The sequence below is a fragment of the Phoxinus phoxinus genome, assembly GCF_949152265.1.
Source record: "Phoxinus phoxinus genome assembly, chromosome: 12".
Taxonomy (NCBI): domain Eukaryota; kingdom Metazoa; phylum Chordata; class Actinopteri; order Cypriniformes; family Leuciscidae; genus Phoxinus; species Phoxinus phoxinus.
Window position 1 is genome coordinate 27,119,879 of NC_136887.1, and position 15,962 is coordinate 27,135,840.

At 36.7% G+C, this 15,962-nt stretch overlaps 1 protein-coding gene across 2 annotated transcripts in view; it reads right to left on the reverse strand.

The window, feature by feature from the left end:
* The window catches only part of fstl5 (follistatin-like 5), a 113,441-nt gene that overhangs the window by 16,515 nt on the left and 80,964 nt on the right, over nucleotides 1-15,962 (reverse strand). For both annotated transcript variants that reach the window (XM_079629855.1, XM_079629854.1), the window contains exons 8-10: nucleotides 13,256-13,376; nucleotides 9,088-9,249; nucleotides 7,591-7,725 (exon numbers count right to left, since the gene is read on the reverse strand). In XM_079629855.1, the coding sequence (XP_079485981.1) occupies nucleotides 7,591-7,725; nucleotides 9,088-9,249; nucleotides 13,256-13,376 (418 nt within the window). The remainder of the gene's footprint in view (nucleotides 1-7,590; nucleotides 7,726-9,087; nucleotides 9,250-13,255; nucleotides 13,377-15,962) is intronic.

Genomic DNA, 15,962 nt, shown 5'->3' on the forward strand with positions numbered 1-15,962 from the left:
ATCCTCAAAAGACAGATATGCCATTATTAATCTTTGCGCAATATTTGTCTCCGAGGATCTATTGATAAATATATTAGCATGAAAGAACAGCACATTATTCTAGTAATTCCAAATTCTCCTCCTTATTACGTTCTGACTGTTCAGTAGTGCAGTTTGTAGTGAAGATGTGACCTCTAACCGTTCAGCAATCTGATTCAATCTCTCACAGACTGGGAATCAATCTCCCACAATTCACCTGTGCTACAATCCCTACGCCAAGCCACTCTCATTCTCCACTCTCACTTCATCAAGAAGACAGGGGAGCAGAGTAACGCTTTCAAGAATAGTGATGGAGCTAGAGTTAATCTTCAAAAAAATCCTTAGTCAACTTCTTTTTCTATGAGTTAATGTATCGGCGCAATCTAAAAGACTTTTGTGAAAAATATTGCCACCGCATCAGCAATTGATGAGGAATGTAAAAAAGACTGGGGAAACTCGGAGCTCCGCGACAGAATGAAAGCAGAAGGGAGTGGTTTGGGAGAAATAAGCCCTGTCTTTTCCAATAACACAGTGTACTGACACAATATCACCGAGCAGGGAGAATAAAAAACCTTGGGAATAAGAGGTTCTTTCAGTGGAGTCACATAGGTCTGGGTTCAAATTAAATTCAGACTCAACATGCAACCAAAAATACCATCACATTTTATATGTTTATTTGTATAATTAATGTATAAATGTTTAATGTATAATGAAGGGCCAGCTTAACTAAACAGGGCAAATTAGCATAAGAGCACCCCCCCCACACACACACACACCAAGATTAAAATAAGTCTGGTGTTATAAGTGCTGTTATTGGGTGGTAAATAATGGCGCAAATACCAGTAAATTGACTAGCGCAAACCTTAGTAAATCACCTGCCATGATTAATTTTAATACTCTCCTCCCATAAATTTAGCATTTGCAAAATAAGCAATAAAGTCAGTCGCAAAAATAACTATGCCCAAGCCTTTTCAGTGCTATTTTTTCATTGCGTGTCTTAAGTTAAATCCTGACAGTAGGTTTTTAACACCAAAAGAGTTTGCGCTGGAGCAAGCTGTAAGTAAATCTGGCCCAAAAGCTGCTAAAAAATATTTTGGAAACATTTTATTTCGACAGTCCACTTTAGACATTCTACTAACTATAAGTAACTTATGGATGTCAACTCATTCTACTAACCCTAACTCTAATACTAGAAGGGGAGTTAGTTGACATGTGATTTGCAAATGAATGAGACTTAGTTGACATAGTTGCAAAGTTACTTATAGATAGTAGAATGCCTAAAGTAGACTATAGAAATAAAGTGTAACCAATATTTTGCACTGACAGTGACATGAATGCAATGGTCAAAAGAGACACTGCCTCCCTCTATCCACTAGTGTCTCTGTTGGACATTGTCACATTAGACAAATCAGTAGTTTATTCACTATTTGACATTATATTTTGTGATTTTTGTAGAAAAAGCATGGATCTTTATAGAAAAAGCCCATACAAAAGCCCAGTCTGTACATTATATTACATAATTTGTCTCATCCATCCATCAAAATGGTTCAGGTTAGAGGAACAGTGCTGCTGTGTGAAACCACAAACCTTAACTAAAATGCACTCTGACCGAAACGCTGTTTTCGACAGCGGAGTCACATTTCAAGCTGCCAGTGGGAGATAAAGCAGTGGTACGAGTCGACTGTGATGGTGTAACAGGTGAAGGCCAGTGTTGGACTCTAATTAGGTCTCCAACACAACGGAAAACTAATCAAGACAAATGCCTGGGGTGCGCATTTCAGCTTTGCCTCTCTGAATCATTCATGGACCTATCAAAGCATTCATGAGTTGAGAATGCAACTCTGCGTCTATCGCGGTAATGCTCTGTTATGCAAATACCCCTGGTGGTCCTGCATAATTAAAAGAGCGTACATGATTTAATTATGACAATTATGAAGACTCCATAAGTGAACATTCTATACTACTGAAGGAGTTGTTGAAGTAACCTTTCCTACTTTCTACACAGTGTGTAGTGTGTATATGGAAAAATACTGTGTATTCAGTAGGTTTGGAAGGTCATGCTACCTTACAGATGAGTGCACTACCTTATTTTGCTGGTATTGCTTTCTTTCAACTTTAATACAAACTCCTACAGTCTTTTGGATATTGAGGTTAATGCCCTCAGGTATAGGGCAACACCTCAGCGAGTGGCTGATGCTGAAATAGACTCTGGAAAATACATTTGATGAAAGAAGGAAAAAGAAAATAGCCACTAATTTCTGCCTTAGAGCGATAATATGGAGTGTAAGGTTAAACTGTCCAAGAAAACTGGCCTTTAGACACATCTTTGCACACACAGTGTTCAAGTTGATCATTAATTACATTAAATTAATAAGAGAAAAAAACGCAAGACAATGCATTAAAATTTTATCTGAAAATTTTTGAATCTGCATGAAACAGAATGTTGGTGTCGAAAAGTATTTATTTTTGAAATGGTCTCTTATGCTCACTACATATTTGTATTTATGCATTTATTCAATAAACAATACATTAAAAACAGTAATATTGTGAAATATTATTACATTTTAAAATAACTGTTATCTTTTTGAATATATTTTAAAATGTATTTTATTCCTGTGATGGCAAAGCTGAATTTTCAGCATCATTACTCCATTATTCAGTGTCACATGATCTTTCAGAAATAATTCTAATATGCTGATTTGGTGCTCAAGAAACATTTCTTATTATTATCAATGTTAAAAACAGTTGTGCTGCGTAAAGGGTTTGTTCACCCAAAAATTAGTTTAAATAGTTTAAATACGCCTAAATTGTGCACAATAAGAAAAGAAATCGAGTCAATTTAGGTATTTCATGCCGAAAATATGCCATCTTGTGTTGCTCAAACTCAATGTTGCAATCTTTATACAAATATTAAGTTTTTGTTAATGGATAGTAAATACATATTTCATAAAAAAAAAGACAATTTCTCTCATAATTTAATCACCCTCATGTTAATCCAAATCCAATGAATGGAGACCAGAGGTTTCAGACTGAGTCCATGTAATTTATATGCTATGTTCTCACATTTCTAAAGTAATTTAAAAAAATCCCTGTGTGAGAAACAGACCACAATTATAGACTGAAGCCTGCTGTGTAAATGACGTCTGAGAGCAGTGAATAAATTGTTTAGACAAGTATTCTGAACTAGGATTTTTTTTTCTTTTCTGAACAACTATTCATTACAAAAAAAATTAAAAGGAATAGAAGCAAGGAAATGGCTGCATACAGTTCAACATTTCTTTCGATCAGAGCTGTCGACACTTAACTTAAAAACTCTGCCAGTGGAACACTGGATGGCAGAGGTGAGCATGATCACTGGCATATCCCAGCATGCAACGGCAAAGAGATCCCTACATTGTTTTGATGGGCCTAGTGTGACAGAGCAGAACACAAAATTACAGGGTGTGAAATGATAATTCTGACAAGCTCTCTATACAGTAGAGCATAGACTTCCAGAAAATCAGACACATGGACAAAGTAACCATCCCATTTGGCTTTTGGCAAGGCACTTGCTAACATATGAGAGTTTTGTGTTTGACTGAGGAAATGTGGGTACTCAGACACATTTAGTTTCTCTCTGCATCTGTTCCTTTATTTCCATTCCCCATCTCTCATGATAACGCCAGAGCAAACATGGAATCCCATAATCCAACAAGAACACAGCTGCGTGAGACCACAGAGAGATCAGCACTACTGTTGTTTGTATGTTTGCAGCAGGTGGTGTTTATCCGACAGCCTTAAATACTTGTCCAGTACTTTTCCCCTTGACAAGACAGCAAAGGCGTATTGTCTCGTTTCTTCTTATAGATGATGAGCACAATCACACCTGAGTGCTTCGCATCACACCGGCCTCAAATCACTCGCCTGTTTAAATCCTCCTCCCATAGCACACATCTGCTGACATTCTCATGGCAAATATATCTTCTGGGACAGGAGAAGTACTCAAATATTTGATGATAGCAGTATAACTTGCGACAGTATTTGCTGTCTTAAGTATTGATTGAATTAGGGGTTTTTGCACCGATTTACAAGGGAGATCTTTTGTGTGGGAATGTTTTTTTAAGCGTAAAGGTAAAGTGTGTAATTTCAGTGCAACAAGCAGTACTAAAAGGAAGTGCAAAAATAATGATAATTTCCTAACTGGTTTCACAAAATAGTAGTATATATATACACGTGACCCTGGATCACAAAACCAGTCACAAGTCACACAGTTATATTTGTGACAATATATTTTTTTTATGCCAAAAATCATTAGGATAAAAAGATCATGTTCAATGAAGATATTTACTAAATGTCCTACAGTAAATATATAAAACATTTATTTTTGTGAGTGAATGCAGCACAATCACGAACATAAATGGACAACTTTAAAGGCGATTTTCTCAATGTTTCGGGTTTTTTTGCACGCTCAAATTCAAGATTTTCAAATAGTTGTACCTCGGGCAAATATTGTCATATCCTGACAAACCATACATCAGTGGAAAGCTTATTCATTCAGCTTTCATAGTATGTCAAAATCTCAATTTAAAATGTTTTACCCATATGACTGTTTTTTTGGGCCAGAGTCACATATATATATATGTATATGTATATGTATATGAAATACAGTTTTCACTGTATTTCCAATCAGACAAATGCAGCCTTGGTGTTAAGAGACTTTTTCTAAAACATTCTTATCGACCCCAAACTTTAGTTTTTTAGTTAAATATATTATGTTTTTTTTTTTTACTTCTGGAATCCTATTTAGCCAGACATGTTGCGCCTATTATATAAAAAAACAATATTTGAAAGTGACACTGGGCCAGAGAGTTCAGGAACACAGTCTGTGGAAAGTACGTCAAGGGGGCAAAAAAGAAAGAAAAAATTCACACTTCAACTTTAATACCATTAGAAACAAAATTGGAAGATAGTGTACTGCCATTGTAGTGGACTTTTACTCAGTGGCCCTTGAAGATTAGAATTTTTTTGACAGACATCCAATTCCATGATCTCTAGAGCACTGTGGCTGGGCTGAGGGACACTGTCTGACCTTTAAATCTCGAGGAGAGAGAGGGATGGGACCACGATCATTATCTCCCCTCTGAGTGTGGTGTGTTTCCCCCCGCTGACCTGCAGAACGCCACTGACCCCAACTACTGATGGCTGACCACCAACCTCACCTTGTTTTGCCCTTTAGATGTACGATTACTTTTATCACACGCCCCCTGCAACCTTTCAGAAGCTGTAATACTTACTGTACATTCAAAAGCCAACACACAACTTTGCTATAAGTTCTAGCTACTACTGTTCTGTATCAATGGTCATCTTGTGTAGCCAGACACCAATGAAAACTGATTTCTGTATTTGCAGGCATATAATGTATAGAAAACATATCTCCCATAAATAAGTTGGACAAATTCATTGCACAAAACTGAGGCAGCGTATTAAAGGCTTATTGATATCCATAAAACGCTTTGACATGTAGTGATTGGGCACACTATGGAAATGTATTTGCCAGGCTGGTGCGTTCTGTGGAAGCAGGGAGCCGTGTATCATCCCAGGCTTATGAGTTCAGACCTGCCGTTCCAGGACTAATGTAAGAGGAAATCCCAGCTGACAGTGCAGGATTGTTCCTCTCATTCACAATGAAAGCAATAGCACAGACTATCAAATCCAACTATTTAGCCTGGTTTCAACACAAGAGACGAATCAGAACTATTAAAAGAACGGTTAACCCAAAATGAAAACATTTGCTCACTTTCATGTTGATCAAAACCTGTATGACGTTCTTTCTAATAATGTACCGGTAGTCAAATGCTCTTTTCTATGCAATTAATAATGTAATGAATATGGGGCTGGAGCTTTTGAAGATGCAAAAGCACCATTAACTCTGTGTCCAAAGTGAAAATGTATTCTAGGATACAAATTATTTGTGACGCCTAATATTCTCACACGCAGAGATCAGAGTCTGCTTGAGGAGAAACTGTGTATGAGATGGTCTAGAGCGAGTGTTGATCCAGACAGCTGGAGGAGTTCATCTGACGGAGCAGAGATCAAAGGCTCTGGAGGAACTGACTCCAGATCAGTGGGCATGCCGTAGTAAATCTGAAAAAATACGGTCATCTTTTATGCATGCAGGAAAAACACAGGCAGCACTGGCTCTGGTTGTATGACCTGTGAGGAAACTCTGGCCTTCTGTCTGTACAGTGCATTGAGCGGTCACATCTCACTAAACTACAATAGCCAACTCTGAACTATGTATCCCGACACCTTCACAAAACTATTAGAGGAAACATGACCGATGACTGTTGGGTGACCTGTGAGGTTCCTTTGCATCCTTCACTGCCCACAACTTCACGGCTTACAATATAATGAACCACCAGACGGTATCAACAAGCACATAAAAACATATACTCAACCATTCAAAAGTTTGGGGTCAGTAAGATTAAAAAATAAGAAGAAATTAATACTTTTATTCAGCAACAGTAAAGACATTTGTAATGTTATAAACAATTTCTATTAGAATTAAAAGCTGTTCTTTTGAACTTTCAATTAATAAAAAAATAAAATCCTGAAAAAAATATTTAACATTGATAATAATGAGAAATATTTCTTGGGGACCAAATCAGCATATTATAATGATTTCTGAAGAATCATGACACTGAAGACGGAGTAATGATGCTGAAAATACAGCTTTGCCATCACAGAAATAAATTACATTTAAAATTATATTAAAATAGAAATCAGTTCTTTTAAATTGTAATATTTTACAGATAGTGTTTTTACTGCATTTTTGATCAAATAAATGCAGCCTTTATTCTTTATCAAAAACAAAACAAAATCTTACCAATCATTTGTTTTTGAATGGTAGGCTAGTGTACAAAGGGTTTCATCAACTGGTTAACTATTGGAGTTCCTTTGGTCAACTAGTTGCGGTTGTTTAATAAATGGTGACAGCAAGAAGAAAATCTAAAAATGATATTGAAACATTCAATAAAATGTTGTTTTCAGTGTTCCCATAGTAACAATCCCTAGTACAATCCCAAGTGCATTTTGACTTAGACAAAAACTTGTATCAACAAAACAAGCAGCACTCATTTCAAAAGACAAAAACAAGCAATATGTCCTACCCTACAAAGGTAAAATGGATTAAATTAAGAATGAAAGAATTAATTTTTTTTTAACTGATTTAATTTCAAATTGTCATAACTTTTAGAAGAAAATAAAATAATTTACTGAACAAAAGAATAACTCTAATTATGAGTTAATGGCTTGCTAAATCTGTATTCAAAGTTCAATATGAAATTCTTTCAGATAATATTATAACACATCTTATTTTCCATTAATTTGAATGCATAGCACCATAAACCTACTGACAAATATTGAAAAATCAGGCCGCTGGGACTCTTCTTCCATTATTTTATCTCCTTCTGGTACTATTATTATCTGAAGTTTATAAACTATTAATGTTCAGTCTGATGAATAATGCAAAGAAACAGGAAGTGAAGTTCCATTATAGGGAGGGATGGACTGCACATCATGACTTATACATACACGTTTTCCGAGCGGAGTCCTCCACGAATAGTGAGGAGATGTCCTCGTCCACTCCCGCCTCGTTACGGGCGATGCAGGTATAGGCGCCGGTGTCCTCGAAGTGAACGTTACTGATGTGCACCTCGCTCCCGTTAGCTAAAGGAAAGAAAGAACGAAGTGAACTTTTCCTCCATCACCTCTCTAAATCACTTGTGAAAGAAACGGCTCCATTTATGCAAGTTCCTCTAATGGGATCATGAAAATGTGTTTGATAACGGCTGAAACATTTATAGTGTTCTCGAGTTGTCATGTTAGCTTTAGCTGACTTGAGGAACGTTTGTTGATGAGAGGCCCCACAGGGGGGATTTGTGGGATTGAGGAAAGATCTAGATCATGACAAACACGTCAATCACTGCTACAGTGGAACCAGGAGGCATCACGGCTATATAAAGCTCCTTCAGAACGACAAGATCAATGTCTGCTTGTGTAAAGATATAGGCACTTTATTTTCAAGGTGAAATCAGCTAGTGTAAAGGCTTTTGTTGAAAGCAGAGGACACTAATGCCATTAGGGTTGGGAATTCCCTGAATTCCAGAACTGGTTGCATTGATAAAAAGATGTTCTGTAAACGGTTCTCACACATGCATTCTTCTGTTTATGCAGAAGTTTTGTTTTTCCTTCACTACTTTTTCACCACCACATTAACTGTTACTGAACCTATGAAGTCAAACAGATCAGTCTGATTATGGAATGGATAGCCGCCCCTTTAACCGTCAACCCCAACACTGCTAAGAATGGTAAGGAGCAGTTCCAGTTATATTTCCATTTGAGCTTGGTTCAGCACGGCACAATTGCAACCCGTTCTCGGACAGGAATTCTGTGTTTCGTCCCGGTATAATGTAGTGACCTCGCCACTCAGGATGGTCACTTGTCTGTTGCCTGGCTTACAGTTTCTCTACAGCATAGTGCACTATTTGAGTGATGTAAACACAAGTTAATAGTAAAATTAAAAGAAATACCCTATCATCTTCCATAATGCGGTTACTATTTACATCTCAAACCGTCTGTAAAGTCTTGCCTTACGAAGGCAACGACTAACACATTTATATTACATTCCAAAGAGGTTTGAAATCAGCTCCACATGAACATGGAACCATATCCGTTCAGGCTGGGCCAGATCAGCACGAAATGGAATGGTTAAGCAATGGAAATTGTTTGGCTTGATGGTGAAAAAGTGGCTAATGACTCTTGTGAGATTTTTATCTCATCATTTGACAGTGGAATTGCATTTTCCCACAAATATTATTCCTTAATGGCACTAAAAGATTCTTTAAATGAAAGGAACCAGAATGAAAATGGTGTAATGCTTTAAGATTGACATCCATAGTTGTCATATAGAGAGAGCAAGTTTAAATGCTTGTATCCTTAAATGTGAAGTGTAATTTCTGTGGCATTTGCAGCATTACAATCATAAATCATAAAAAGAATCAGAAATGTCCAATGATTATTTGTTTGTACCCTGAAGTGTGAGTTGTTTGGAGAGTTTCGTGGTGATGTCCATGCCGTTCTTCAGCCATGAGAGTTGTGGGTCGGGGATGCCTTCAGCGTAGCACCGCAGACTGGCTGTGACCCCCGGCTCGCGTGCCTGGCTCTCTGGATACACTCGGATAACAGGGGGCACTATGAAAAAAACGAAAAAAAAAAAAAAATGTAAGCAATGAATAAACAAACAGTCAACATCCTGGCCAGTGTTTCCCCAAAGCATTGTGAGCCAAGTTGATCGGAGAGACCATTGGTAGCAATGGTTTTATAATCTGCTTATGTATTTAATCGTTTTGGGAAACACAGCCTTTAATGGTCAGAATGGTGAAATAAGAGTTTTTTTTAAATTCACAAGAAAGTACACGTATATAATTTTGCTTATTTACCGTTTACTTTATTTAGAACTCTTTAAGTGAGGAAATGTGAGAAATGAGAGGAAATGTTTGGACAGTGCTGGCTGACCAATTTTGTAGCACGCAAGGGGGTTGATTTAATGAAATACTTAGCTCCAAGGCACAGAGAGTGGAATCAGAGCATTAAGCTCACTGGGACTGTGGAGTTCAACTCACGATTGAAAAGCAGAAATCATTTAGTGTAAAAATCGCGAGCTCAGGTCCTTGTGGTGTTCCAAGATCAGCTCATTGCTAATGAGCAGATTTTGATAAACAGTAAACCTTGTGAAAAAAAAAGCCATGAAGCATGAAGAAAATGCAAGAAAAGCATGATCATATCCACAGTGTAATACTGAGTTTGAGAAAGAAGTTTTCTGAGAAAGAAAATATTAATATATCAAGAAAAGTGCTGCTTTGTATTCTGAAAAGTGTTATTAAGCCATTTAAATAGATTTGTGTGAGGAACAAACCGAAATTGTATTATTCCCTGAAGTCATTATTCTTCAAATATATTCCATCAAAACTCTGTAATTGTCAGGGTTCTGTCACTTCTGTCTAGTCTATTTCTTAGTTGTGCGACAGAGCCCTGACTCTCCTGTTTCGTCTTGTCTGTAATGCACTACTTGCCTTGTTTCATGTGCTTTCATGTCTTGTCTTGTGCTGTGTAGCACGCAGCTTGTGTTTACACTAGCTGTGTGCTTTCATGTTGTCATGGTTTGTGTGAACACGTGGCTTATGAGTGTTCTCATTGGCTGACGTTCATGTCTCGTTAAGTGTGAGCACATGGCTGGTGATTTGTTTTACTGGCCATGTGCTTGTATTTTTCTCCTGTTCGGTGTGAGCACATGGCTTGTCATGTATGTTTCCTTGTGCCATGTGTTCTCCTGGCGATTGTCTAGCCCCTCCCATCTTGTTACCTGATTATTGATTTATTTGCCCCACCTGTCCTCCCTCGTTACCTCCTTTGTTAGTTCTCCCTATTTATTCTCCCTGTGTTTGGAGTCCTGTGCGGTTTTGTCGTTGAATGTACCTCTTGTGTTCTGCCTAGATCCTGTTGCCAAGTCAAGTCTGTCTTGGGTTTCCCCCTCGGGGTTGTTTTTGGTTTAATTTTTGATTAATAAAAGCCTTATTCCTCTGCACTTGAGTCCTCGCTACTTCCACCTATCCAAACCCTGACAGTAATGTACTTAAAAAGTTATATGGATGTGTGTCAAAGTCATTTTTACAGCTTGACAGATCTGGTTTCCTTTCACTTTTAATACATGGAAAAAATATAATTTAAATATAAATTGCTTGGACAATCTTCAAAAACACTAATTTTGAAGAAAACAACAACCACAGCATAAAAGTTTGCAGTAAGAAAACATGATGAAAAAAACATGACAGTAAGAAAATAATGTTTTTTATTTATCCTTTTTATTTATTTATTATTATAGCTAGAGAATTACATTAGAAAAACCAAGTGACAGAATTTCGGTTAAATGAACCAGAACATAACCAGCACTCTCTCGTTCTTATTCTTTACGAAGCTTAACCTAGAAATGATATAAAAATCCCTACGAAATGACTTTTCTTTCTGTGTGTAGGTGTGTGTGTGCACCTTTATCTGTCTTTGCGTGTATTTTATTACCTGGGGATCGACTTGAGATTGTCCCCTGTGTGAAACACATCAAAGCTGACAGCTCTATCACAAAATTCTCATGGCCCCTCGTCTCCTCCAATCTCACTCCTTTTATTCCTCTGCCCTCCTTTTCTTTGTTTTCCTCAGTGTTGATTTTCTGTGAGAATAAGCAAGTGTTTTGGCTCGGTAGTGTGTAAGTCCGCCATCACTGGACCGGATAAATTCTCTGTGTGTATTTGTTCCTCCGTGAAATTGAGAGTCAGATTTATTAGTTTATGTTTGTCTTTGTCTCTCTTGGTGTGCGGACGTGTCCATTACATGCGCACAGAGAATTGTGTGTTTTTCTAGTGCCTTTGTATGTGCGTCGGCACTGATGAGCTTTCAGTGTCCTCGATTACAGTTTCCCCTCCATTTCACCATCTCGGAGACTCAGCGGGTCTCTGTGAACCTGTCCGACCCCTTTCATTTTCACAGCTAACACTGCTCTTAAACAAATAACGAAAAATGACACCCACTCACACAATGTATACATACTACATCACAGAGATGGTTATTAATGTTTATCCTTTTTTGCCTGATTTTTTAACCTTGGTTAACCATCAAACGAAACCCTGCCTTTAAAATAAAGCAACAGCATTATATTGTCATTATTCTAAATGAAAAAGGACAACAATTTAAAGCCAAAAGGTTAGCAGTCATTTACGTGTGCCGCGCAGGAAATTAATTAAAAATTGGTTGAGAGAAATGTAAATGCTTTAGCTTGAAATTAATCTACACAGATGCAATAATAGTAAAAGCATTAGCAAAATGACTGTGGACTGTAAAAAAAGAAAAGAAAAAAAGACCAAGCAATATTCCATTGCTCTTGGTCATCAGGAAGCATAATTAGGTAAAGGGGAGCACTAGTGCCCTTGTGGCTCAAAACACAAAAAGGACCATGTGTCACATCCCTTAATTAATTTCTCATTTTCTCCCAGCTCTGACCACGATTAATTGCTAGGCAACGGCTCCGGAGGCAAATTCAATTGTTTTTCATTCAATTACATTGTGATGTTATCATTTAGGGCCATTTGATTGCTATGTGTTGCATGTGTCAATGAGAAACAACAAGGGAAAAGGTAGCAGGAGATCAAGGAATGGGGAAAAACTGACAATTCCAGCCGCAGAGAACAAGAAAGATGCAAAAAGACACTTTTTCCCATCATCAAAATCCCCTTCTTAATCTCTCTGTGATATGGACCGTAAACTGAGTACTCTGTTAACAACAATATTATTTAATAATAATAATTTATTATATTATTTTTTATGCATAAATCTGCATTATAAACTCTAATTAATATAAGTAAAAAATATAATAATTATAATAATGAATGCTGTAATAATTACTATACGTAAAATGTAATAAATAGCTGAAGTATAATACATTAAAAAAATATTATTCATTATTATTATAAATTTTATAAGTATTGTTTTATAAATATAGAATAAGTCTATATGTATTTTTTAAAATGCATTTCATTTTATATACTTTTCATTGCTAAACATTTTTTTATTGAAAATACAGATATAAAGGCCCGTACATACTAAGAATGATAAATGTAAAGATAACAACAACTATATTAGCTTCAACAACAGCGCTGTCATTGATTGGCTATCATTGTTTTTATTGTTCATCAGCTGAAAAAAATCGTTCTGAAAGTGATTCCACCTATACCGTTTCTCTGTGCCTTTATATGTGTGGTGTGGACTCTGCTATTCTTTTATATTTAAAACAATTTTTAGAACTATATTTTTATTATCACCATAGTTATCGTCTTTTGGTGTGAACGTCATCGACATATTTGAGCTATTAATTGAACATACTTGTGGATCAACATATTTTACTTAAAATTTCACTTATTTGGTGATTATTAAAGCAAGTAACATTTTGCATATAACATGCCACCTACAGTATAACATGTGAGATGATAATGCCTGTTGTCAAGTACTCACAATCAGTGTTTGCTATGAACATATGCATTGCACAAGCTACAGTACAGTGCATATTACAGTTTGGATTAAATTCATGCTCTCTCGAATACTTGATATTGACTCCTCATTACACAAGTGAATATGCTTGTATATTACATACCATTAACCTGCAGGATGTGTGTTTGGGATAGCTGCTCGTAGCCGTCTGCATGGCAGGTGTAGTTGCCCATATGTGTAGTGGTCACCTTGGTAATGTACAGTGATCCATCATCTCCGAAATCCTGTTAAAAATACACAAAATTACATCAACATGACCTTAAAGATTGAGAGATTATGACACACAAGTGCAGCAAACAACAGCCCAGAGCTGGAAATGCCAGAGTGAACTTCTATAACCAGCGTTAGTTTGAATGCATAAATCTGCAAATAAAAAAGTGGGAGTGCAATCAAGCATCCAGAATCAGATACAGGATTGCAGAGAGAAAAGAGAGCAGCTTGCAGTGAAACTGTGACATTGTGAAAATAAAATACAGAGGGACTGAGAGAGAGAGAGAAAGAAAAGGAGAATGGGGACAGTTAAAAAACAAGGTAATCAATAGGAGCAGATTGCAGCGGACATTTGCATCAGCTCTGCTGCAGGCCGTCATTAAAGCGCTACACACACCATTTATTCTCAACACACTGCTTCTGAGAAAAACAACAAACTTAAAGGAACAGTTCATCCAAAAATCTGAATTTTGTCATAATTTACTCAACCTCCCTTTCTTCTAATTGTATGTATGATTTTCTTTTCTTTTGCAGAACACAAAAGATGATTTTTTTCAGAATAACATCTGACCCCATCGACTTTCATTGCATGGACACACACACGCACGCACGCACGCACACAGTATATAAGTATCATTTGCATTCTGCAAGATGAAAGAAAGTACATACAGGTTTTTAAATTTCATGCGAGTGAGTAAATTATAGATTTTTTATTTTTGGGTGAACTATCTCTTCAAAAATGAGAGAGAGAGAGAGAAATATTTTTTCATTAATGAGATTTTATGCAGAAGGTTAGAAGGTATAGAACATGCATCTAAACTCCACTAAAAAAACAACAACAAATAATTAGGGCTGCCAACTGATGAAAGAATTACATGATAAACAGATTAAATTGAAATGAAGATAATTCAACGACATTATCAAGTCAGATAATAGCATTAACAGACATTTAATCTACCGTTTCTACATAGCCACGTAGTTCTAACAGAATATCATTCCTCCTTTAATAGCCTACATGTCTATCTTAATAATATAATACAGTTTTATATAATTATCCAAAAATCTCATGATTTTCACATGAGGGCCACATATAATATATTTTAATAGACAAGCTGCGGGCCGTAACTGGCCTTTGGACATACTGTACCTTTAATAGACAATCAATGAAGAACAGTTTGGCTGTGTGTTAATATGCACTAATAAGGATGCAAAACTGCTCACTACAGACCACAACCTTGATTGTGCAAATCAACAAATCAACAAGCCCTTTTCGTCACAACGTGCTCTTAATGAGTGAAAACCACAGAATAGTAAAAAAGTGCTTTATAAAGAGGCAAAACAGAGGAGCCTCTGAATATGAAACGAAATCAGATCGCACCAAGTCATTTGAAAGTCTAATGATAAGAATAGAAAAAAAGAAGAATCAGTGCGTACAGCAACAAGCAGCATCAGAGACAACAGAGGCTGAAGAGAAACGGCATCAATGTCCAAACAAAACCCCATGAAGCTAATAGATTCAAACGCCACTGTTTTTACAAGGTCAACTGGCCTTTCCTGACATCCTGATGCTCCGGAACATGAAAGTATTCCTTCAAGGACGATTCAGATGGTTCTGATTAAATATGTAAATTTTGATTTGATTAGGCTGCAGAATCCAGATAAAGCCAGAATTATGCAGTAAGATTGAATATATACGTGGACACTCGCATATATGCACACAAAACCACAGTGAATGAGTACACCAGTATTGTGGAGAATTTAACTAACAGCACTGATGCTGTTAACTTAGCTCAGTTTTCTACTTAATGAGCTACTTTTACCAATGAGTGCCAGTGTAGCATGATGGTACATTGCTGGTTTTATGTGACATTATATTGTGCATGCAGCTTTAAAACCTAACAATAATGAAACACACTATCAAACCCATACTCTCTCTCTTAAGTTCTGTTGGGAAGTGTAATTAATTTATGGGAATTCATCCTGATGATTTATTTGATTCCCTGATTGATTATGTATACTATAACTGTATTTAGGTTTACAGCTATCAGTTACAAAAATGCATAAATACATATTCTATTAGTAACTTAGAGTAACTAATTTTCCTAAAGCTTGACTGGTAGCTTGAAGATTGGAAAGCTAAAGCACTTCCCCAACATTGATGTACAGTATAAGGGATATGACATACAGCAAACCACTGCAAAATATAAGTCTAGGAAATGGCATCATAAAGCTCATGGTAAATGAACAGAGAAATAGGATGTCTTGAAGAGGCATTGAAGAGTGCAAACCATCAGCTCCTTCATTTCCCTTGACTCTGAACCAGCTCAATAGTGCAGGCACTGTAACCCAGTCTTCAGATTTGTGAGTCACCAAGGGTTAATTGTGGTGTTAGAACTGATTAGCTTTAGGGTTTTCAGACTCTAGCAGCGTACAGACATGCAAACCCCAAAACATGAACCTACCTGAGAGGGGATCTGCAGAAAGGAAATCAATTGAAACAACATTTCAGTTTCAATAATCATTTTAGGTGCAAAAGAGAAAGTCAACATGCAAAGATAGTTATAACTGCTGGTTATCAGATTTCTGTTGCATAGGAAACA